The sequence below is a fragment of the Myxine glutinosa genome, chromosome 14 (assembly GCF_964187855.1).
Source record: "Myxine glutinosa chromosome 14, kmMyxGlut1.1, whole genome shotgun sequence".
NCBI lineage: Eukaryota > Metazoa > Chordata > Myxini > Myxiniformes > Myxinidae > Myxine > Myxine glutinosa.
Genome location: NC_136274.1, coordinates 25,081,762 through 25,107,409, shown reverse-complemented (window position 1 = coordinate 25,107,409; position 25,648 = coordinate 25,081,762). Strand labels below are relative to the sequence as shown.

The 25,648-nt window shown below is 42.7% G+C and overlaps 1 protein-coding gene across 1 annotated transcript in view; it reads left to right on the top strand.

Moving 5' to 3' along the window:
• The first annotated feature begins 6,561 nt into the window (after window positions 1-6,561).
• LOC137439227 (uncharacterized) overlaps window positions 6,562-25,648 on the top strand; it is a 35,353-nt gene continuing 16,266 nt past the window's right edge. The window contains exons 1-5 of the mRNA XM_068134956.2: window positions 6,562-6,687; window positions 9,571-9,812; window positions 16,554-16,721; window positions 21,463-21,601; window positions 21,900-22,038. Coding sequence (XP_067991057.2) covers window positions 6,580-6,687; window positions 9,571-9,812; window positions 16,554-16,721; window positions 21,463-21,601; window positions 21,900-22,038 — 796 coding nt within the window. The 5' untranslated portion in view covers window positions 6,562-6,579. The remainder of the gene's footprint in view (window positions 6,688-9,570; window positions 9,813-16,553; window positions 16,722-21,462; window positions 21,602-21,899; window positions 22,039-25,648) is intronic.

Here is a 25,648-nt window from a genome sequence, read left to right as displayed (position 1 = left end):
ATTTTCACCATAGGAGGGCCTCCTCCTGTAGAATATTTCAATGATTATTATGACGTCAAAAGTCACGTGGTACAGGTGCCATCTTGGAAAAACTTCGCACCTCTATATCTCTGAAACCACTCCATGGAAAAAACTTGAGACCTGGTTCGTTGTCACCGACTCCCCATGGGGAATAAGATATGTTAATGATGATGTCATCGGTGCCTTCGTTATGACGTCATAATTCGACAAATACAACACTTATCCATCCGATCATTATTTTAAAAAAAATCAGCAACTATTGGTCTGATGGACACAAAATTTTCACCAGAGGAGCGCCTCCTCCTTTAGCATATTTTAATGATAATGATGACGTCATAGGTCATGTGTTACAGGCGCCATCTTGGAAAAACCGAAAAACGTTGCACCTCTATATCTCCAAAACTGTTCCATGGAAAAAATTGAAACGTGGCTCATTGTAAATAACTCCATATGGGGAATTGGTGTTGTTAACGATGACGTCATTTGTGCCATAATTATGACGTCATAATTCGACATTGACAACGCTTAGTCTGATCAGTTTGAAATTTATTGAGCATGATCTATGCAACAATTATTTAGAGAATATAAACTTATGATGTCATCGCTCACATGGTCTAGCAGCCACATTGGATCAAAAAAAAGAAACGGTCAAAAACAAGAGTTGGCTCACACCAAGTTGACTGCACATGGTAAGTATTCTATGAATACCATCTAGTTAATTATGTACATGCACATTAAGTTTGGTGACGATGTGTAAAGCGGTGAGAGAGACAGGAAATGGACTGAGCTGATGTGGAAATGGAATGAGACAGGAAATGGCAGTTCTACTACAAAGAAAGTTCTTCCATATCTTTCCAAAGTTCTAATAGCCGCAAGGTATGAGGGAGGTATGGACGTTGGCCTTGTACCCCCATCTTCAAATCCGGCTAACAGGAAGGGCAACTGTGCACTAACTTCCCCATATATTTCTACAGATAGCCACAACCCTCCACTTGCCTGCTATAGCATTTGGGTTCCAAGATCCTCCACATTGGGTTCCAAGATTCCATTTGGGTTCCAAGATCCTCCACCTACACAAATCCACCACATTGCATGCCTTATGTCGTTTCCTGCTGCACATACAATAAACCAATTGCTTTGGATGTCCACATACTTTTCCTCGCCCCCTATCCCCCACCCGTTTTTTAAAATAAACCCTATACTCCTGTTCTTCCGATCTGTCTGTGCATGTGATTCCTTCATTGCTTTAGAATAGCCCATACTAGTGGTTAGACAGGACGTTTCAGTTCCCACAGATTGGCTATCCGGTGTGCACTGGCAGTTCTGCATGGCTGTATCTGATTAAAACCTAAAATAAGATTGGTGCACATCGATGGTGTGAATCCCGGTTAGAAAACCACATCCTCCCCAGGTAGATGGTAATTGGATGGAGGACCCTGGGGGATCTGGTTGACTAATTGACGTTCGCAGTTGATTAGCAACCTGCCGAGTCACAGAGTTATCCACACTCGGTGGCCTCAGGTCCAGTAGTTCAGGAGGAACCGAGGCTCCCCCTCGTAGTTGACGCCAAAACCCATGGCCTTAACAATATTTTTACATTTTTGTTCCTACAAGAGCAAGGCTCATGGAAAAACAAGGTTGAATTGACAATGGAGTAGCAGGACAACAATTGGGTATAAATTGGCTCGGTTTTTCCAATCCATACTTTTTTTGTACACAGAGTCGATGCTCGTGGAAGAGCGAGTATTAGTACACTGGACAGATCAGGACGCAACGACACAAAAGGAGCAACAGAGAGAGGGCGGGAAACACCAACAACAGAGGTGAAAGCCAAGATAGAGGCAGACTTGGACAAACAATGGGTGTGGGGAGGAATGGGAGCAGGAGAGGATGCAGAGGGTGGATAAGATGGATACAGAAGGAAACTCTCAGGAGGGAAAACTGCAGATTTGGAAGGAGGTGTGATTTGGGTGTGGTAGGGAGGCATTAACGAGGGCAGAAAAGATGAAGGTTTATGATTGGGAATGATCTAAGATGGTGTTGAACAGCTGTCTTGAAGACCTGAAGGGAAGAACAAGGTTGAAGAAGATGTGGAAGTTGGTCCCACAGGCAGGAAAAGAGAGGAAGAAATGAGAGGAGGTAAGCAATGAACCTGAATTTCGGTAGTTTCACCAGAAGGGAGTTGATTATGGATTGTGTGAGCCCTGCAGAAACCTGAGGGTGGGTAGTAGGGCGGGCCATACTTTTTTTTTTTTGGAAATCAATCGAGAGGGGTGTTCATATTACGTATTTTGGTGTGTAGAACACAAATCTGAGGTTTTTTAAAAATTCTGATAACCCTAACCTACATCAATTTGCAGTTGATTATTATTAAATTTTTGATTATTTTGCTATTCTTCTGGAAAAAAGAGAAGTTTTTTATTTTGAAGTTCGGGCTTTTATTTTGGTAACTTCCTGTTGGGACGGCAGTTGTAGCCATCTTGTTGCTGAAAGCTCGATGTTGAGGAGGTTGGCAATCCTTATCCATCCGTCTTCTCTTCTCTTCTTATGGCATTGCCAGTAAGTACGTTTTTGATAAGGAACCTGAGGAACAAATAGATAATAATTTTAGATGTAAATTACCTTGTTTTATATTATATTTGTTAATTGATTTGTGTACTTACCTATTGCCAGCCTGAGTTACATGTGAAGGAAAATAGTGACCTGTGAAGTGAATATTTTGATGGTTTTCTGTAATACCTGTGTAATACCTTAATATCTGTCTGTAGTGGATACTTACCTGTGTATTATTGCTTTTATTTCAGTGTGAACTACTAAAAATGGCTCAAGTCAGAACAAGGATGAAATCAAGTTCTCATTTAAGTAATCTTGTTGGCACTGGGCAGGAGCTGTTGGTGTCTGAACTGCCAACTGTGAGGGATATCCTGAGGTATGGCATCTACTTGAGGGAGCAAAATGAAGATGACAGGAGGAACTACCCAGTGGACCAGCTCGTGTCTGACATCTACCCTGGTCTGATTTGTCAGTGGAGCAAAGCTAATGCTCTTTTCAAGCCTCCTGTTATCAATGAAAAGGTGACCATCATGTCCAAGCTCAAGGAGGTCTGGAATCAGGCAGTGAAGTTTTCTCTTGGGAAGGGCAAACTTGATGCCAAAGAGAGGTTCATTGTCAAGTTAGACAAGTTATTTGATATTTTGACTTGCAAGTGTCAGATTACCAGTTGTGAGGGGGGAGGCTGTGAGGGCGGTGAGGGCTGTGTGATCCAAGCCCACATTAACTGTTCCTGCAGCAGAGAGAAAATGATTCCTGTGAAAGATCTTGCCTACATTAAGGGACAGAAAAAGAAGGTTGGAAGTAAAGGACCCACCAAATGGGGAGCCCTGATCTGCCAGAGCACAAGAGACAGGTGAGGACATTGGAAAGGCAGGAAAATAAAAAGAATGCAGAGAAAAGGAGAAGGAGCAAGGAGGAAAATGCTGCAGCAGCAGAGAAGGCAGCCAGGAAGGATGTTGAGAGATTTTTGTCAGATGGTGATGAGGATCTGGAATTGGAGAGAAGTGGTGCTGAAGATGAGTTTGTCACTGAAGTTGAGCTCTTCCCTGAAACTGACACTGAGCCTGCAGCTTCAGCAAAGGTCCAGAAAAACTATGATGAGATTCCAAACATTGCCCTTGCTAGTGTAAGGTATGGCATAGGGCTGAGGCCAACTGCAGCGATAGCAACTGCAGCTCTGATTGATGCAGGAATCATCACAGAAGACAATACAAGTAAAGTTATTGATAAGAACAAGGTCAATAGAGCACAGGAGAAGTTGATGACAGAGCTGGGGGAAGAGTTTGATGAGAAGTGCAGGGAGTAGGGGGGGATCTCCTGCATCCTCTTTGATGGGTGGATTGACCTGACCAATGTGATGATGGAAGCTGAGGGCAATGACCAATCTTTTCCTGCAAAGATCAAGGAAGAACACTATACTGTTGTTAGTGAGCCTGGTAGCTACTATCTGTTCCACTTTACCCCAGAGAAAGCAACTAAAGAGGAGTCACATGCGGAGCAGATTGCTAAGGTCCTGTTTGCCTGGCTGAAAGAGAGGGGTTTTGATAAGACCTTGTGGGCCATTGGAGGAGACTCAACAAATGTCAACACTGGTGTGAAAGCTGGAGTAATGCGGAAGCTGGAGCTGCACCTGGGGAGAAAGCTGGTCTGGTTCGTGTGCAACCTGCACACTGGTGAACTTCCCCTGCGCCATCTCATTGTTCACCTTGATGGCCCTACTCTGTCAGACAACACATTTTCCGGGCCAATAGGAAAGCTCCTTGCTTCTGCTACAGACTTGGATATCAATCCAAACTTCACCCGGATCTTTGTTGGCCCTCCACTGATCAAGCTGTCTGACAAGGCCATTGAAGATCTCTCAACTGATCAACACTATGGCTATAAAATTGTCTGTGCAATCAGGGATGGAGTGCTTCCTGCAAGGCTGGCTCTAGTGGAGATTGGACCAGTAAACCACAGCCGCTGGCTCACCACAGCGAACAGACTTCTCAGGCTCTGGGTGTCAAAGCATGGACTGAAAGGAAAGAACCAGAAGAATCTGCAATTCATTGTGGAATTCATCATTGGAGTGTATTATCCATGTTGGTTCAACGTGAAAGTCAAGCACTCCTGGATCGAAGGGCCTAGGCACATCTTGTTTCAGCTGGACTGCCTCAAGTCCCAGAGGAAGGAGGTGCTGGACCTTGGGATGCCGACTGTGAGAAGATCTGCTTGGTATGCCCACAGTGAAGCCATCCTCCAAACACTGCTGTGCTCTGAGGATCAGAAGGAGAGGACTGAGGGGGTGGAGAGAATCCTGGCCATCAGGGGAGAGGGGGACCCAGACACTCAGCTGGGGGACTCCTCTGTCAGGACCAGAAAGACACCTGACATCAACTGTGATGCTTCAGCATTGGTAATCAGTTGGTCAGAAGGTGTGTCAGAGCCACCTCTCACCTGCTCCCTAAGCACCTCGGAGGTGAAGAACTTCATCAACACCCCCATGGAGGTGCTCAACTGGCTTTGCCACACACAAAACATTGAGAGGGTTGTTAAAATGGTGACTGAGGCTTCTGCTAAGTACTTCTCACAGGAAAAGAGGGATGGAGGCATCAGGGCTCAGGAGACCAGCAGGAGGCTGATGTCCAAGAATGAGTCAAAGCAGGACTTGTGCAACCTGGTAAAGTTCAAGAAGTAAGGAGATTGATCTTTGTAATTGTAACCAGTGATATACATACAGTTCACCTGTTAATAAATATGTACATTTGATTTGGCTGTGTCAATATGAATGATTTCCCTTATATCTTTTAATATCTTATAAAGGGGTTCGAAAGGGTAAAATTGGCAATTTAGAAATACAAATTGATGTAGGTTAGAGTTATCCTATCCAAAAAATAAACTCATATTTGAATTCCCCATAAAAAAACACATAATATAGACACCCCTCATGTTAGGATTTCCTTCAGATTGATTTTGGCACCTGAGTATGACCCGCCCTAGTGGGTAGGGATGGGACAAATCACAGAAAGAGCAGAGTTCAAGACCAGAAAGTAGGTGATTTGAAGTCAGAGAGACCACCGACCTGTCTGTGATGGCGAAGTGATAGGCCCATCGACTCAGCTTCATCGTGGGAGATTCCAATGATCTTGAAGGTCGTGGATTCCACATAATCAAGCTGAGCAGGATTTGAGGCAGGGGAGCCAGCCCAGAGGGGAGAACAATACTCCATCGAGCTGCAGATGAAAGCCTTGTAATTTTTTAGTCCTTCAACTTCTCTATCTCTTCACAGGCACCCCTCTAGTGCAAGTGAACTTCTCACCTGCAAAGTGGAGAAGTATCTACACAACCTTAACAACTATCCATCATTATCACCTGGTCCTGATGGCATCAGTGCACTCTTCTCAAAACCCGTGTGTCTGAGCTGGCTCTTCCACTTTCACTTCCCTTCTACAGATCCTTCTTGGAGGATGGAACACCCCTCACAGCAGAAGGTGACTTGTATCATTCCTATCCATAATAAATGTAACAAGACAGACCCTCTGATCTGCAGACTAGTTCACCTCCTTCCCATAATTATCAACATGATGGAATCGTTAATTCCAACACACCTTAATGTCTGCATCCTCTCTATCTTATGAACACGATCGCTAAATCAGTGAAGTAGTGTTTCTTGGATATCATGGTGTTGATGTTGTTCATTATGTGTTTATTCGATCTGATTTTAGTTTTCACCTGTGGTGTTAATTATAGGAGGAAGTAAAGTTTGTTTCTGATGATATGAGTACACCACAAGGAATGCTCCTTATGACTGGCAGACACCTCAAGGCATGAGTTGTGAAATAGCTATTTGGAAAATGCCTCTCAGAGCAACAAAACCTGTCTGCCTTTCCTCTGGTCTGTTCTCTTGCTCCGCAAACAATAAAAGTAGGCGGGCATTGCATTTCGAGCAATATTCTTCACTCATAAAAACCACGGCAACATTCAAGTTACTCAGATTCTCCTAGTGAGGAGAGATCACGCTAAACCATGAGGACCTTCGTAGCCCTTCTCACATTGGTTTGGTTTTTGAGTGCAGGTGAAGCGAGCCATTTTCATGGAGGCACCATCTCATGGAGCCCGCTTTGGGGAAATAAGGTAATGCTTTATTTACAAACAAGGCTGTGGGGAGACGGTGTGACAAGGAAAACTAATAGCAAAACTAATAGCAAATCGGTGGCTGCACCGATGGCGATGGACTTGTTATAACGAACACCTGGTGACACCGGGCTGGTTTAGATTAATAAGATGAAAGAGGAGAAAATGTCTTTAAACAATAAGGTGATTATCTTCCTTGTCCTGCAGATGTGTTTGGCTTGGAAGGGGAGAGTTCCTTAATTCAAGACAAATAATAATTAATAACCTTCTCTTGGACGGCTTGGGCTGGCGGTGCAGCCTAGACCTTCTCATGGATGGCTTGGGCTGGCGGTGCAGCCTAGACCTTCTCATGGATGGCTTGGGCTGGCGGTGCAGCCTAGACCTTCTCATGGATGGCTTGGGCTGGCGGGGCAGCCTAGACCTTCTCATGGATGGCTTGGGCTGGCGGTGCAGCCTAGACCTTCTCATGGATGGCTTGGGCTGGCGGTGCAGCCTAGACCTTCTCATGGATGGCTTGGGCTGGCGGTGCAGCCTAGACCTTCTCAATGATGATTACGGCTGGCAGGGTAGCCTAGACCTTCTCATGGATGATTAGGGCTGGCAGGGTAGCCTAGACCTTCTCATGGATAGCTTGGGCTGGCAGGATAGCCTCGACCTTCTCATTGATGATTATGGCTGGCAGGGTAGCCTCGACCTTCTCATTGATGATTATGGCTGGCAGGGTAGCCTAGACCTTCTCATGGATGGCTTGGGCTGGCAGGATAGCCTAGACCTTCTCATGGATGGCTAGGGCTGGCATGATAGCCTCGACCTTCTCATTGATGATTATGGCTGGCAGGGTAGCCTCGACCTTCTCATTGATGATTATGGCTGGCAGGGTAGCCTAGACCTTCTCATGGATGGCTTGGGCTGGCGGTGCAGCCTCGACCTTCTCATGGATGGCTTGGGCTGGCAGGATAGCCTAGACCTTCTCATGAATGGCTAGGGCTGGCAGGGTAGCCTAGACCTTCTCATGGATGATTAGGGCTGGCAGGGTAGCCTAGACCTTCTCATGGATGATTAGGGCTGGCAGGGTAGCCTAGATCTTCTCATGGATGGCTTGGGCTGGCGGTGCAGCCTCGACCTTCTCATGGATGGCTTGGGCTGGCAGGGTAGCCGAGACCTTCTCATGGATGGCTAGGGCTGGCAGGGTAGCCTAGACCTTCTCATGGATGGCTAGGGCTGGCAGGGTAGCCTAGACCTTCTCATGGATAGCTTGGGCTGGCAGGATAGCCTAGACCTTCTCATGGATGGCTAGGGCTGGCAGGGTAGCCTAGACCTTCTCATGGATGATTAGGGCTGGCAGGGTAGCCTAGATGTTCTCATGGATGGCTTGGGCTGGCGGTGCAGCCTCGACCTTCTCATGGATGGCTTGGGCTGGCAGGGTAGCCGAGACCTTCTCATTGATAGCTTGGGCTGGCAGGGTAGCCTAGACTTTCTCATGAATGGTTAGGTCTGGCAGGGTAGCCTAGACCTTCTCATTGACGGCTTGGGCTGGCGGTGCAGCCTCGACCTTCTCATGGATAGCTTGGGCTGGCAGGATAGCCTCGACCTTCTCATGGATGGCTTGGGCTGGCAGGATAGCCTAGACCTTCTTATGGATGGCTAGGGCTGGCAGGGTAGCCTAGACCTTCTCATGGACGGCTTAGCCTGGCATGTTACCCCAGAGGTATGCACACTCACCTCTGAGCTGTCTAGCCTGGGTTTGAATATCTGCCAAACAATAAACTGCCATCCTGGTGTTTCACAGGCTGGGCAATTCATCAATGTGTGTACCATCCATCGGAAGGATGTTAAACTGGGCATCCCGTCTTCCGGCATTAGTTCCAAAGAGGATTTACAAATAGAAAACTACTTTATGAGTCATTCAATATCGTTATTATACTTTTTTCCAGTTAAATTTCAAATCCATAATTTGGACTTGACTAAACAAAAAACAAATTTTTACATGTCTTTTAACACATTATATTAGTATGATTAGATTAGTACTTTTTTGCGAAATATTAGCTTTCTTTGGTTTCTCAGTCAAACTTGTCATGTGGTCACAGAATTGTCATATTAGGTGCAATATTCAAGGGCATGGTTTTATTTGGTGATCGTTACTGAAAAGATTCCTCTTAACTTTCTTCCTTCACTGCAGCTGGACCATGGTATTGGTGTTCGAGTTTGAGTCGGCCGGTCCACCTGTGATCCCTTTTCCAGTCTTGGTTCACAATCGTCAGTTGTCAATGACGTACAAATGATTGCAAACTTTAAAATAGGGTGTCCAAAGGGATCCCATCCTTTTCCAAACATCCAGTCACTGCAGCGCTCCCATGTTCTCTAGAGCATTTGAGGACATCATTGAAAACACGGCCAAATTGTTTTTCACCATTTTTGACCATCGTATTTCCAAATATTTTTGGACACTGCCATCTTGATGCCCTTCAACTGATTGATAATTTGGCAATATATTGAATGGGGCCTAATAATGAGGACTACAGGAAGTGTCATCGGTTACAGAGGTTGGAGGTTTACGTCCGGCTGAAAGCAGCCGTATTAGGCCTCCATTAGTGCGGCGGGGTATCTCAAACCCTTTTTGCACGTTACTAACAATGTCCAAAGCCCTGCGGACTAACCGAGGCATAAGGACTTGGATTCCAATCTTCTGGAACTCAGGCTAGTCTCAGGAGAATTTCCATGTTATAACTGGATTCTCAGAGTAAAAACTCAGACTGGGTTTGAATCGCTTTAGACGTTGGACACTAAGTATTGCACGGTGTCCTTCGTGAAGGGCACACCAGTTATCACCTCTGCTCACTCGTGGATCGGTGTTAACGCTGCGACTCGGTGTCGTGCACTCAGGTCCGCTTCAAGTACCAGGTCGGATGGCCGCAAGACTCGAAAGAGGGAGGTGGCTGCACCGATGGCGATGTGGACTTGAAAACGATCTTGATGTCCAGTTATGAGTGGAAGTGCACGGAGTCGTGTTCCGATAACGTGTCGTTGACTTACCGGTGTGTGGATCACAACGACCGATACAACTGGATGGTCGGTGTCGGCTCCTTCAACCTTACGCTTCCGAGCAATCAAACCAGCAAACTCACGTGAGTGATGCTTTCCTTCCAATGGCCACTACTATCTTTGAGTAATTGGGAAAAATGATTGTTGTTGCTTTTTTGTTCCCCTTCCAGGTACTTTTATATATTTTTTTCTACCAGCAAAAGTACCCGGCGTTGCCGAGCAACGCAGAGCCACTTCATGACAGAAATATTAAAAGAGAGGGGAGAGAGGGAAGGGGGGAAGGGAAGGTGAGTGAAGAGAGGGAGGGAGAGGAAGAGGGAGAGAGAAGGGAGGGGAGGGGGGAACGGAAGGTGAGAGGGGGAGGGAAGGGGAGAGAGGGGAGGGAAGAGGGAGAGAGGGGAGGGGGGAAGGGAAGGTGAGAGGAGGAGGGAAGGGGAGAGAGGGGCGAGGGGGAAGAATGAGGGAGGGGAGGTGAGTGAAGAGTGGGAGGGAGGAGGAAGAGGGAGAGAAAAGGGAGGAGAGGAGAGAGGGGGAAGAATGAGGGAGGGGAGGTGAGTGAAGAGTGGGAGGGAGAGGGAATGGGAGAGGGGAAGTGGGGTGGGGTAGAGGAGAGAAGGGGAAGAAGAGGGGGAGTGGGAAGTTTTTAAAATATATTTACGTGGAAGTATAATGAAAGCAGATCGCACAAAAAGGGGGAAAATAAAATTTATATATTTTTCTACCAGCAAAAGTACCCTGTGTTGCCGAGCAACGCAGAGCCACTTCATGACAGAAATATTAAAAGAGAGGAGAGAGAGGGGAGGGGGGAAGGGAAGGTGACAGGGGGAGGGAAGGGGAGAGAAGGGTGAGGGGGGAAGAATGAGGGAGGGGAGGTGAGTGAAGAGTGGGAGGGAGAGGAAGAGGGAGAGAGAAGTGAGGGGAGGGGAAAGGGGGAAGAATGAGGGAGGAGAGGTGAGTGAAGAGTGGGAGGGAGAGGAAGAGGAGGGGGAGGGAATGGGAGAGGGGAATGGGGGTGGGGTAGAGGAGAGAAGGGGAAGAAGAGGGGGAGTGGGAAGTTTTTATATATTTACGTGGAAGTATAATGAAAGCAGATCGCACAAAAAAGGGGAAAATAAAATTTATATATTTTTCTATTGCTTCGGGAAGTAATTTTCTTTGCTCCTTCTGTGCCCATCACCCTTTATTCTAAAGGATTCTGCCATCATAGAACAATAAAATGGTACTGTTTGAACCGCTACAAGAAGTCCCAAATCCTGATAGAAAGCCATTTTATAATTAAATGGACGCCTAGTTCGAATCCCGACACATAGTCATCCCGGGGCTTCACTGGCAGGGTGATCCATCAATGTGTGTGCCTTCCCTCGGATCCTCGGATGGACGTTAAGCGAAAGGCATCCCATCTGCTGACATTAGTTGGTGGACGTTATAGATCCCAGGGTGTCTGCGAAGGGTAGGCGAGCTATCACCGGCACCCTGAACAAATTCTAAATTCATGCCCTAACATTTGTTGAATGCCAGGCCTGACCAGATGGTTCATGAAAGACCTGGACCAAGGTTCCCCTGGCCAACCCCACAAGAGCATGGGAATAATTGTGGCCGATAATGAAGAACAAGAAGAAGAAGCTGCTTTATGATTTATGTAAATGTGCACTGTAAGCTTCCTCTTCGTGTTAACATTCCTAGAGAGAGTAAGCTTCCTCTCCTAGAGAGAGTTCAGAGAACACCTTACCGCACGCAGTGTTGAGAAAAGTGTTAAACTCTTGATTTGCGTTTTCGAGTACAATCTATATTTCCTACGAGCCACAATTTTGTCTGAATCTTGATATTCCCAAATGCTGAGAGCAAATTTCCAAGTAATGTATTCCAGAAGTATTCAAATTCCAAAATTCATATTTAAATAGTATTTCCCATTAATGAGCACTGTTAGCATCATCTCAATGGACATTGAGCTGCTTGTTCGGAATTCTGGTATTTGTTTTCTCGTAAAGATCCCACGGTATTTTTCGTATAAGATTGTAGAGTGCCTGTGTTTGTACTTGTACCACGGCCAAATGTCCCATTTTCAATAAGAAAACCCTCTCTTACACGCCTGTGGTACTTCCACACAACCCCAAGTACTCTTTTGATCAATGTCCCAGCGAAATGATGTGACAAATGATGGCAAGAGCTCCAAAATAGAGAGTATCGTATTAATGGCTCCACATGAACCTTTAATCCCAGCGTATTACAATCTTTATCATTACCGTCGCTCGTGAAATGAAAAGCGGGGGTAAGCAATCGGGCGCGTATGTACGTGTCTGCTTTTTGTTAAGAGCGTACATCGAAAACGGTTCAACGGAAGAAACTGAAACTTTATCACATGTTACATGACCACTTGATATAGCGCATATTGAGCGTACAATAAAAACGGTTCAACGGAGGAAAATGAAACTTTACCACACGTTACTTGACCATTTGAAATAGCGCACATTGAACATCGAAAACCATGCAACGGAGGGAATTTAAACTTTATCACATGTTACATGACCACTTGATATAGCGCATATTGAACATCGAAAACCATGCAACAGAGGAAATTGAAACTTTATCACATGTTACATGACCACTTGATATAGCGCATATTGAGCGTACAATAAAAACGGTTCAACGGAGGAAAATGAAACTTTACCACACGTTACTTGACCATTTGATATAGCGCATATTGAGCGTACAATAAAAACGGTTCAACGGAGGAAAATGAAACTTTACCACACGTTACTTGACCATTTGATATAGCCCATATTGAGCATCAAAAACCATTCAACATAAGAAATTGAAACTTTATCACATGTTGTATGACCATTTGATATAGCGCATATTGAACATATATTGAAAACCGTTCAACATAAGAAATTGAAACTTCACCACATGTTACATGACCATTTGATATAGTGCATATTGACTTACTTAATTGCTTACTTACATGACCAGTGCATATTGGGCGTACACCAAAATCTTTCAATGGAGGAAATTGAAACTTTACTTCATGTTGCATGACCATTTGATATAGCTCACATTGAGCGTACATCAAAAACCGTTCAACGGAGGAAAATGAAACTTTACCACATATTACATGACCATTTGATATAGTGCACATTTAGCATGAAAAGAATGTTCAACGGAGGAAATTTGAACTTCACCATATGTTGCACGACCATTTGATATAGCGCATATTGAGTGTACATTGAAAACCGTTCAATGGAGGAAATTCAATCTTTACCACATGTTACATGATCATTTGATATAGCCCATATTGAACGCACATCAAAAACCATTCAACGGAGGAAATTTAAACTTTACCTCATGCTACATGACCATTTTGATATTGCGCACATTGAGTGTACATCGAAAACTGTTCAACGGAGGAAATTTAAACTTTGCCACATGTCACATGACCATTTGATATAGCCCATATTGAGCATCAAAAACCGTTCAACAGAGGAAATTGAAACTTTACCACATGTTACATGACCATGGGCGTCGATGAGTGAGGGACGGGGGAGACATACCCCCCCCCCCACTTTTTTGACGAGGGGGGATTATGCCCCTCCCCCTTCGCTCCGCCCCTCCCCCACACTTTTGTACTCAAATATAACATAAAATGCGTTGCTCTGTACAATCCACACAGCCCCGGTGCGGGGTGTTCTCCAAATCCATAATCTAATTATGTATAAATCAATATTAACTTTCCCCAAATAAGTTATCTCTTAAATCGACACTGCGCTGGTTGGCAGTAGGCCTATTTAAAAACAGAGAGGGGTATCGGCTCGTGCATGTTGTGCTGGATTTCATTGGTCCAAGCACGGATTGCACGGATTGCACGGTGCACTAAAAATGTATCACGTGATTAGTGAATACTGAAAGTGTGATACAGGTAGATGTTCCCGCTGCAGTGCTAGGTAACTATGTTCCTGCACATTTTCTCCGAAGGAGCCTCTTTGCTCGCCATAGCGAAATTGTTAGGTGAGAAAAGTTTATTTAGTTGTTACATTGGAGAAAGCGATAGCTGAGCCCGAATTGATTCAATTTGGGTGAAGATTCACCTGGTTTTGGCCTAATGGTTAGGGCGGCTGCTTGGGATCCTAATGTCCTGAGTTCGTAATCCCATTGAATTAACGCCGGGTGAGGTTGACTGTTGACCCGTCGGGTGGCCTGTCATCCTTCCGAGGTCGGCAAAATGAGTACCAGATAACTGGTTATAGAGGCAGACGCGCCCACAGAAAAATGATGCATCCAGCAGCCCGGTGGCTGCACACGAACCACCCACCATTCTAAAGAGCACATAAGGTCAAATGTATTTTGTGGCCCCGCCCTCACCCGGCTGATTGACAGCCGTTGTCCCGCCCACCCTCTTGGCACTTTATTGCCCAAAGCGTAAATGTGCAGTTACACCTACTTTTTGCTGGAATCCTTTCAAGTTATAATTACAAAATATTTGAGATGCACGCAGAACGCATATTGAGAGTACATACTTTATAGACGTACTCGACTACGTAACCTGACCTCCCCACTGTAAAATGCATTAGATTTTCGTTGAAACAAAATACTGGGCTGAAACCAATGTTGAGTTACTGTCTGAAAAGAAGAATTACAAACGGGATATTTTTGTTCTGTCACTTTTGTAGTTCAGCGATGCTGTCCGAACTTTTAACCCTTTGTGTGCTGCTGTCGCAGATTTGTCACAAGATGAAAATTCATATATTTTTTTGGGAAATGACAAAAAATATGTAATTTTTAATGAAAAATTTGAAACAAAAAAGATGCAGCACACAAAGGGTTAATGAGTGTTATTTGATGTGAAATCCTCCACGGATGACTGATTGTTTGGTACTTTTATAGGTTTACAAGTTCGTATCTTGGTAGGTTTTCTTTTTTGAGGAATTGTGTGTCATTCTTACATAGGAAGTCTTCCTACTTCCTGATATATCGTCAATTCAATTTTAAATTTGATATCAGATGTCAAATTGGTGACTATTTATACGATCAAATTCATGAAAATGACAAAAAAAAACATTCTTCTTCTTCATATGAAATTATTTTTATTTTTTTTGTGTTTGTATACAGAGTCGAGGCTCGTGAAAGAGCTAACATTTATCAAACAAACAAATCAAACAAACAAGCAAACAAAGTATATAAAAAGGGGAGCGGTCGACAAGATGGGGAGAGAAGGGGAGGAAGCACACAAACACAACATTTGAGAGCAGGGACATCGGGAGATGTTTTTGGAGGGAAAGGGCCTGGGGGGAGGCAGGATAGGTATAAAACTTCAAAATAATTTTCCCAGAAAATGTTCCCCCCACTTTTCAATAGCGATCAACGCCCCTTACATGACCATTTGATATCGTGCATATTGAGAGTACATCAAAAACCGTGCGAAGTTACAATCATTGTAATCGCCTCAACCGCCACATTGTGCTCACTGATCTCTATACTAACTGGATAGGAAGGGAAGCTCATTTTTTGAAGCCATTTGTCCGCCATCTTTGCTCCCCCACGATTCCCCAAAACGAATGTCATTCACCGATGAAATGCGATTCCTCTTCTTCATTCTAATCGATCGCTGCGGTTTTTATAACCGTAAGCAGCGTACGATGGCATTTCATCAATCCTGTAATGCTTTTTCATCTCTGGAACGCATTAAAATCAATTCGGAATGGAATAAAATAAAGTGGAAAGGTGGAATTTTCGTAGGAAATATGCTGATAATTAAATATTAAATTCTTTAAATTCCCTCTAATGAAATATTAAATATTAAATAAATTAAATATTCTAATAATAAATAATAATATTAAATATTAAATAATTAAATATAATTAAATAAATTAAATTAAATATTAAATAATATTAATATTAATATTAAATATTAATAGTAATTAAATATTCTTTAAAAATTTAAAGAATAGGAAAATAGGACTGCGTTTACTTTTTCATGGCTGATAATATAACATGGATCTGCAAAATAAATTGGTATGTCAATACTTGTATACCATATATGTGGTCAAGTGTTGGTTTTGTTTTGTTTTTTTCATTCCACATGGCACAATATTCTTCCTGAAGTGAGCACCATTGAAAATAAATTGCATCCATTTATCAAAGAATCAGAATCAGAAGAGTATAGTGAAAACAAACTTCTGAGTTATACTTCTGGGCAGAGAAACATGATGGTCATAGTAAATATTTTTGTCTTCGCCAAGACATGTCAGGATATTGCCAAATTATGATAAATTATAATTACAGAATATAAAATAGCAACATGTGTACAGGACGGCATCTTTCCTCACGGCAACTTGCTGTCTAAAGTCAATTTGAATCGAATGTTTTGCATTGTCTTTTGATAAAGACAATGAACGGACGTACATTTTCTGGGGGAACCAATATGGCGACGAATCTACTTCCGGTGACTTCATTGTGAACTGAAATCACAGTTCAGTGATTGTGCTCCGCTGGTAAACTAAATCGAAGAAGAAGAAGAAGTACATTTTGCCGTTTTAACGATCTGCCGATTTATAGTTATACTTTAGCGATCTATTCTGGTGTCTTTATCAGCCTTGGTAGTTATGAAAACACTCGAAGGAGAATAAAAGCTAATTTGTAAACGCTTATGAATGTACTTTATGGAAGACTTTTAAAAGTATAATTTGCATACACATTTAACTCATAAGTGTGGATGCATGCAATTATAAGTTTGTAAGACTGTGTGGAGTAAGTATTCTATGAATACCATCGAGTTGGAGAATGAGTTCACACTGTGAAAATTCAATCCGTTGCTTTTCGTTTCCTCGCAGGTTTGCAAACTGCTGTTGGAGCGCAACAATGGGGCAAACAGACGGTGTCTCGACGACTCGGAGCAACGCCACTGATTGGTCTCTCAGTGCGACCATCACCGTGCAACCAAGAAAGGACACCGGCAGGATCAACCACTCTCCAGTCACTGCTTTGAAGGCCTACAACAGGTAAACTGCACGATGTTTGTAATGGAACTCCTCTTGCTGTTGGCATGGCTGGGTGAGGCAACAGAACGATTAATTGGGATTTGGGAATTGTATTTTCCAAAAAATTATTTTTCCAAATTTTTTTTGGGATTGGGAACCATTTTGTGTTTTAGGCCTAACACAACACATACAATATGAAAATGGTGAAACAAGCACAACCACAAACAATTGGGGGTGATGGAACTTTAGAACCTCAAGAGAACAAATAATCATTACCTCAACCACTTTAGGTAGATGGAGGTTATGTTTTCACCACTCTTTGTCTGGCCGTCTGTCTGTGAGCAGGATATCTCAAAATGTTGTGGACAGATTATGACAACACTTGGTAGATAAGTTGGTGAGGTGACAAGAACAAGCTGATTCAACTTTGGTTCAGGTCCGGATCCACGTCCAGCCTATCAGTGAGATACAAAACGCGTAAACTGTTTAGCCTCGCGGAGGTATGCGCTCTACCGAATGACATATTCTCGTTTATTCTGGAGTGATGAGGACTTTTAGGCATAAGGAAAGAGAAAGGAATCTCTTTTTTGAGCTTTTGTTCTGCATTGAAATTATTGAATGGTATTTTTATTTTGTAAATAGAAGAGAAAATGAAAAATCGAGCTCCGTGGGGCTAGACACATGACATTGACCTAACCAAATACCGAAACCCCTGTCAGATTCCACCAAACCCCTCGGAGAATATGTAGCTTGAACTCAATTACCCCCTAAAAAGACATCTTTTTCGGGCGTGGCTCCGCCCACAATGGGCGCAATACGACCACTCTACGCGGGGCACAACTAGATCATGATATCAACCTCCCACCCAAGTTTCATCAAGATTGGATGATATCATCGGGTAGTTATGCTGCGGACACACAGACAGACACACACCCATGACGAATATAGTGGTTAGTTGATAACTCGTGAACCAACAGTTCCATGGAGCCATTTACTGCATGAGTTTTCCCTTAGAGAGTCTATATTAAATAATGAATCGATGTAAGAATATTTATTTTCTGGTGTTCCACCCCGAGGCTCATTCTGCCCTGCCCAAGAAACTGCTTCAGCAGTCTTGCCAAGAGCAAGCATTTACTGGGTGTTATTGCCATTACCCTCCCAGAATGGGAAAAAACCCGTTTTTTTAATTCACTGAAGTTTAAAATCCCAACTCAAGTATTATGTCGGGTTCATTTTGGAATGGCAATTTAATTACTCCCGCCAGGGAGTAATGCATTCGATCGTGTCCGTCTGTGTGTGTGTGTTCGTGTGTTTGTGAACAAGATATCTGGAAAAGTTCTGAACGGATTTGGATGAAAGGTGGTGGGATGATTGCCCTTGGGATAAGGAAGAATTGATTAGTTTTTGGTGAAGCTCAGGATATTATTCCGGAGCCAGGAATTTTTTGAAGGATTTTTTTTACCATTGGAAGATAGGGCTCAGCAGCGGACGGCGGGAGTATGTGCTCTACTGAGTGGCTTTCTAGTTTTTGTTGTTTTGACAAATTTGTTTTGGCATTTTGCCATGGCAATTTAATTTTTGTTGTTTTAACAAATTTGTTGTGACATTTTGCCATGGCAATTAAATTATTGTTTTGACAAATTTGTTTTGGCATTTTGCCATGGCAATTAAATTTTTGTTGTTTTAACAAATTTGTTATGACATTTTGCCATGGCAATTAAATTATTGTTGTTTTGATAAATTTGTTTTGGCATTTTGCCATGGCAATTTAATTTTTGTTGTTTTAACAAATTTGTTATGACATTTTGCCATGGCAATTAAATTATTGTTGTTTTGACAAATTTGTTTTGGCATTTTGGCATGGCAATTTAATTTTTGTTGTTTTAACAAATTTGCTATGACATTTTGCCATGGCAATTAAATTATTGTTGTTTTGACAAATTTGTTTTGGCATTTTGCCATGGCAATTTAATTTTTGTTGTTTTAACAAATTTGTTATGACATTTTGCCATGGCAATTAAATGATTGTTGTTTTGACAAATTTGTTTTGGCATTTTGCCATGGCAATTTAATTTTTGTTGTTTTAACAAATTTGTTATGACATTTTGCCATGGCAATTTAATTTTAGTTGTTTTAACAAATTTGTTATGACATTTTGCCATGGCAATTAAATGATTGTTGTTTTGACAAATTTGTTTTGGCATTTTGCCATGGCAATTTAATTTTTGTTGTTTTAACAAATTTGTTATGACATTTTGCCATGGCAATTAAATTATTGTTGTTTTGACAAATTTGTTTTGGCATTTTGCCATGGCAATTTAATTTTTGTTGTTTTAACAAATTTGTTATCACATTTTGCCATGGCAATTAAATTATTGTTGTTTTGACAAATTTGTTTTGGCATTTTGCCATGGCAATTTAATTTTTGTTTTAACAAATTTGTTATGACATTTTGCCATGGCAATTTAATTTTTGTTGTTTTAACAAATTTGTTATCACATTTTGCCATGGCAATTAAATTATTGTTGTTTTGACAAATTTGTTTTGGCATTTTGCCATGGCAATTTAATTTTTGTTTTAACAAATTTGTTATGACATTTTGCCATGGCAATTAAATGATTGTTGTTTTGACAAATTTGTTTTGGCATTTTGCCATGGCAATTTAATTTTTGTTGTTTTAACAAATTTGTTATGACATTTTGCCATGGCAATTTAATTTTTGTTGTTTTAACAAATTTGTTATGACATTTTGCCATGGCAATTAAATTATTGTTGTTTTTCATGAAGCACGTTTTTCTTGTTACATTTTTAACCTTTTCCATTTTTGAGATGGTGCATATTTTTGGGTGTGGAGGAAATATTTCACAAATGATAATTCCACATTTAATGCACACCTAAAACAGGTTGGCTCACAAATCTGTTCACACCTCCCCGAATGTAAAAAGGGCGTTTTTTAAATTCACTGAAGTTTTAAATCCCAACTCAAGTATTATGTCGGGTTCATATTATTCAAATGTTACTCAACATGAATTAAAGAACTAGCACTGTACTCTGCAGAGACCATACCTTCTCCAGGCTGAACAGATTACGTTTTGTATCCTACTGATAGGTCCATCTGGATTCAGACCTGAACCAAAATCGAACCGACTTGTTATTGTCACCTAACCAACTGATCCACCAAGTTTTGTCATAATCCATCCACAACGTTTGCGATATCGTGCCTTATATCGTTTTTGGCCCCATCTCTCAATGGCGAAGAAGCAATGAGAATTTTTTTTAAATCTCATATCCGTATCCAGATTTGGATCTTCACCAAATCGAATATCACCTGGTGTTGGCCTAATGGTTAGGGTGGTGGGCTTGGGATCCTAAGGTCTTGAGTTTGAACCCCGTTGAATTAACGCCAGGTGGGGTTGACTCAGCCTGTCATCCTTCCAAGGTCAGCAAAATGAGTACCAGATAACTGGTGAAAGAGAGGCATTGCATCCGTGGCAGATGCACCCACAGAAAAATGATGCAACCAGCAGCCAGGTGGTTGCACACGAACCACCCACCCACCAAATCGAATCAACTTGTCCTTGTCACACACCTAATATCTCCACCAAATTTCATCCGCAACTCTTTGAGATATCCTGTTCACAAACAGACAAACAGATGGAAAGATGGGGGGGTGAAAACATAACCTCCACGCTCTGCCCACATTTGGTGGCGGAGATAACAACGAGGAAGTGGTTCTCACATGCCACCTACAGGCAGAAAATGGTAGCACCTTGGCTGTTTTATTGTTTAGAGGAATTTTTTTTTGTATAAAGAGTCAAGGCTCGTGAAAGAGCTGGGACACTAAATATATCTGCTGGGACACTAAATATATCTGCTGGAACACTCAGGACGCAACAGAACAAAAGGAACAGTAGAGAGAGAATAAGGGCGATTGGGGGGGGGGGGGGGGATTCCAGCAGCAGTGTTGAAGGACAAAATAGAGGAAGACTTGGACAAAAAATGGTGGTGGAAGACAGAGAGACCACCGACCTGTCTGTGATGGAAAAGTGATAGGCCCATATGCTCAGTTTCAGCGAGGGATGCCTTGGTCTTCCAATGAACTTGAAGGCCTTAGTTTCCACACCGTCAAGCTGAGCAAGGTGTGAGGCAGGGGCGACAGCCCAGAGAGGAGAGCAGTACTCCATGAAGCTGTGGATGTAGGCCACTGTTCTTAAACTGTTGGCAATCATATGTCTCACCATAGGTGGTGACACCTGTGGCTAACAAACGCTCACTTATTAATTACAGCTGTTTACACCTGGGTGTTTATAGAGAGATTCCCATTAATATCAGGTGTTGAAAAAACTTTTTAAAAATAGTAATCTTGGTTCATGGAGAAGCCAATTGACAGAGGGCAGCAAGTTTACAGACTGACAAGCGGATCAAATTCTCAACAATCCTCTTGAAGAAGTTCTGTCACTCAAGCTTCTGCATCTCACTATCTGCCATGATCTTTCCTTGGAAAACCACATTTCCAAGCTGGCCTCCAAAGCAAGTCGTTGACTAAGCATCCTCCGTCGTGCAAAGTCCTTTCTTGGCACTTCTGAGGTACTCACCACTGACAAAGCTTTCATCCTCAGCTTGATGCAGTGCTGCTCTCCCCTCTGGGCCTGTACTCCTGCCTCACACCTTGCTCGGCTTCACGCTGTTGAAACCAAGGCTTTTAGAATCATCGGTATCTCCCACTGAACCTTAATTACACATATCCTCCCTCCTCTCACAGGTTGAAAGCTGGTTGCCAGTCTAACATCAGCCTCCCCTTTTATGACCACGATGGAGACAAGGTGCGATGCCGTTTGGCAAAAGGCATCAACGAATGCGGAGGAGCTTGCGCTGAAATTCCCTTTGGGAAACTCATCGAGGTAAGCCAGAACGGTTTGTACTTCTCAGACTCTCTGCGCAATCGAGTGACATATACAGTCAAATATTCAACTACTCATCCTGTAGTCATTCTTAATCAGACAAGGTAACATAACATTCGGTGGAATTTGAAAAAGATGACAATACACATTTGATCATATTTTATGGCCATCTGGTGTTTGTGACTTTTTGGACCCTTAATCGATGTGGTTTTGTGATCGGGAAGACACGAGATGGATTTTATTATTGGGCGGTTTGAAAGTTTAGATGAGTTTATTGATGATCAATTCCTGTTTCTAGGAGAACTGCACACTCTTCTTCAACCCTACGGCATCAGCCACAGGTTCTTGGGTCGTGACCCTGATGGTGGAAGATTATCCTGGCGCCAACATCACGGTCGAACCCTATTCATCCGTTCCCCTGCAAATGCTCCTTGAATGTAAGTTTAGATTGAAATAACAATTACTTGAGTCCAGAGGGCTGTTGTATACAATGTGTTTAGTTGTGTGATGTTTTGTTGTGTGTGTGTTCTTTCATTTCTTAATTGTGGTGTATTTATCAACATTATTGCATTGATAAGGATTTGCTAAAAACAGATAATAAGTCCTGGACAGCATGTCCCCGATCCCTTGAGATCTCATAAACTAAAGGCCTTTTCACAATCTCAAAAACGTCTTTCTTGGACACGAGTCTGACACGTGTATTTTGGACAGACCTTTTCAGACGACAACATTTCAACATGGCGTCGACCGATGTAGAGCCCTCAGCCCATGTCCAAACCAACTCTGCTTGGGAGCTAGGTGGAGAGCTCTCGACTCGTGCAGAGAATTATCTGACCCGTATCAAAACCCAGCTAATACAACAACATTGGGCTTACGTTGGGGCAATGTCAAAAAACAGTGTTGGGCCGACATAATTTTGTCCCGGCGGGCCAACGGTGGTCGACGTTGGAAGGGAGCGCTGGCCCAATGTTGGACCGACATTGGACAGACGTTGGTCATAAGTGTTGGCCCAAATCTGGGCCAACGTTAATCAGACTTTGGAAGGGAACGTTGACCCAATGTTGTTGTGTTAGCCGGAAAGCTATAGTGTGAACACTTGCTGGGTTTCGTTGGAACCATGTCGCTCCCTCTGCGGATCAGCACATAGTCGCTAGCATCGCATCTCTGTGGATCAGCAAGGACATCGGGATTCCTCCAGATTTCTTTCAGTTTTGTGTGAAACAGCAGCTGCGACTGTTTAAAAAGGCAATCACACGTGTTTGTGGTTTATTTTATTTTATTTTACTTCTGGTAGGCTTGCCCCACGATATGCCACGATAATCTATTTATTCACGTTAACATGGCGTTTGTCCAAGGAAGAAAAAACCCCTTGGGGAAGGGGGGGATATTATTATTATTACTATTGATTTGTAATAACATTAATATTATGCAATGATCATTACTGTTATTATTACCTCTGCCACCGAAGGTGGATGTTGGTTATGTTTTCAACCCTGTCTGTCTGTTTGTTTGTTACTTGCCGGAAAAGATTCCGGCAAGTATGTTGATCTGTTCGTTTGTTTGTCTGTCTGTTTGTCTGTTTGTCTGTCTGTTTGTCTGTCTGTTTGCAGCACTGCGTCTACACCGTTGCACGGAGAATCGCCAAACTTTGCACACATATTGGTCTTGCCCTGGAATAGACTGTGCCCAATTGATGACGTCATCGGTGACGTGGTTCGGCCGCCATCTTGGAAAAACCGAAAAACTTTGCACTTCTATATCTCCGAAAGTACTGAACAGAAAAAATTGAGACATGGCTCATTGTAAAGAACTCTCCATGGGGAATAAAATATGTTAATGATGACATCATCAGTCACGTGGTCGGCCGCCATCTTGGAAAAACGGCAAAACTTTGCACCACTATATCTCCAAATGTGCTGAACAGAAAAAATTGAGACATGGCTCATTGTAAAGAACTCTCCATGGGGAATAAAATATGTTAATGATGACGTCATCAGTCACGTGGTCGGCCGCCATCTTGGTAAAACGGCAAAACTGTGCACCACTATATCTCCAAATGTGCTGAACAGAAAAAATTGAGACATGGCTCATTGTAAAGAACTCTCAATGGGGAATAAAATATGTTAATGATGACGTCATATGTCACGTGGTTCGGCCGCCATCTTGGAAAAACCGAAAAATTTTGCACCTCCATATCTCTGAAAGTGTTGAATAGAAAAAATTGAGACATGGCTCATTGTAAAGAACTCTCCATGGGGAATAAAATATGTTAATGATGACATCATAGGTCACGTGGTTCGGCCGCCATCTTGGAAAAACTGAAAAACGTAGCACCTCCATATCTCCAAAAGTGCTGAATAGAAAAAGTTGAGACAAGGCTCTTTGTAAAGAACTCTCCATGGGGAATAATATATGTTAATGATGACGTCATCTATCACGTGGTTCGGCCGCCATATTTGTCCTAAATGGCCGATAAAAAAGTACATTCCGGCAAGTCCTCGGTCTCTGACCGATTTTTCATCTGTCTGTTTGTCTGTGAACAAGATATCTCAAAAAGTTGTGTACGGATTTGGACAAAATTTGTCAAAGATGTTGCGTGTGTGACAAGGACGAAATGATTAGATTTTGGTGAAGATCCGGATTCAGATCCGGCTACTAGAATTTTTAAAGTGATTCTTCACCATTGGGAGATAGGGCCAAAAACGATACATAGCAGGATATGTCAAAAAATTGTGGACGGATTTGGACGAAACTTGGTGGACAGGTTGTGTGTGTGACGAGGACTAATCGATTCGATTTTGGTGAAGATCTGAATATGGATTCAGATACGAATATTATTTAATTTTTAAGTGATTCTTCACCATTGAGAGATCGGGCCAAAAGCGATAAATAACATGATATTTTAAAAGGTTATGGACGGATTTGGACGAAACTTGGTGGTGACAAGAACAAGCCGATTATATTTTGGTTCAGGTTTGAATCCAGATCCGGCCTATCAGTGGGATATAAACATAAACTGTTCAGCCTGGCGGAGGTATGCGCTCTACTGAGTGCCGTTCTAGTTACCCTGCGCTCACGAAGCGAAAGGGATGGTTAAGCATTCGGGTACGTACATACGTACGTACGTGTTTGTCAGCAGTTCAGTAAAGTAAAGTGTGTGCCGTGTCAGCATTTAAAAAATTCATTTTCTCGATAACCCGATTGACATGAAAATTTCACCATAGGAGGGCCTCCTCCTGTAGAATATTTTAGTGAATATTATTACATCACAGGTCATGTGGTACGGGCGCCATCTTGGCAAACCAAAAACCGTTGCACATCTATATCTCCAAAAGCACTGCATATAAATAATTGAGACAGGTCTCATTGCAAAGAACTCTCCACGCAGAATGACATATGTGAATGATGACGTCATAGGTGCCGCCGTTATGATGTCATAATTCGACAAGTAAAAAACTTTATCTGATCAGGATGAAATTTATTGAGCATCTTCTCGGTATAAATTGATGCAGAATTAAAATTATAATGACATCGTAGGTCACGTGGTTCGGCCGCCCTATTGTTTTGAGTGAAAAGCCTGAAAACCCACTATAATCCAATTTTCTCCAAAGCGACTGAACAGATCGAGGGCAAACTTTGCAGGCATAATCGCATACCCATGACGAACAAAAAATTCAGCGAGCATGCTGTCATGCGTCACATCGTTTTGGAGTTTTTTTTTTGTTGTTGTTTTTTGTATACAAGATCGAGGCTCGTGAAAGAGCTAGCATTAATCACACAAAAAGTCAAACAGACACAAAACACAAAAAACAAGGGGAGCGGCAGACAAGATGGGGAGAGAGGGGGGAGGACACAAACACAACATTTGAGAGGTGGGACATCGGGAGGACTTGGGGGGGAGGTGGGAGAGGTATAAAACATATGAACACTGCAAGGACTCTGGGGTGAATTACCGGGGGTAGAAAAGATCAAGGTTTTCGATGGGGGAAGATAAGAGATGGTGGTGAACAGCTGTTTTAAACACCTGGAGGGAGGAGTGGGATTGAA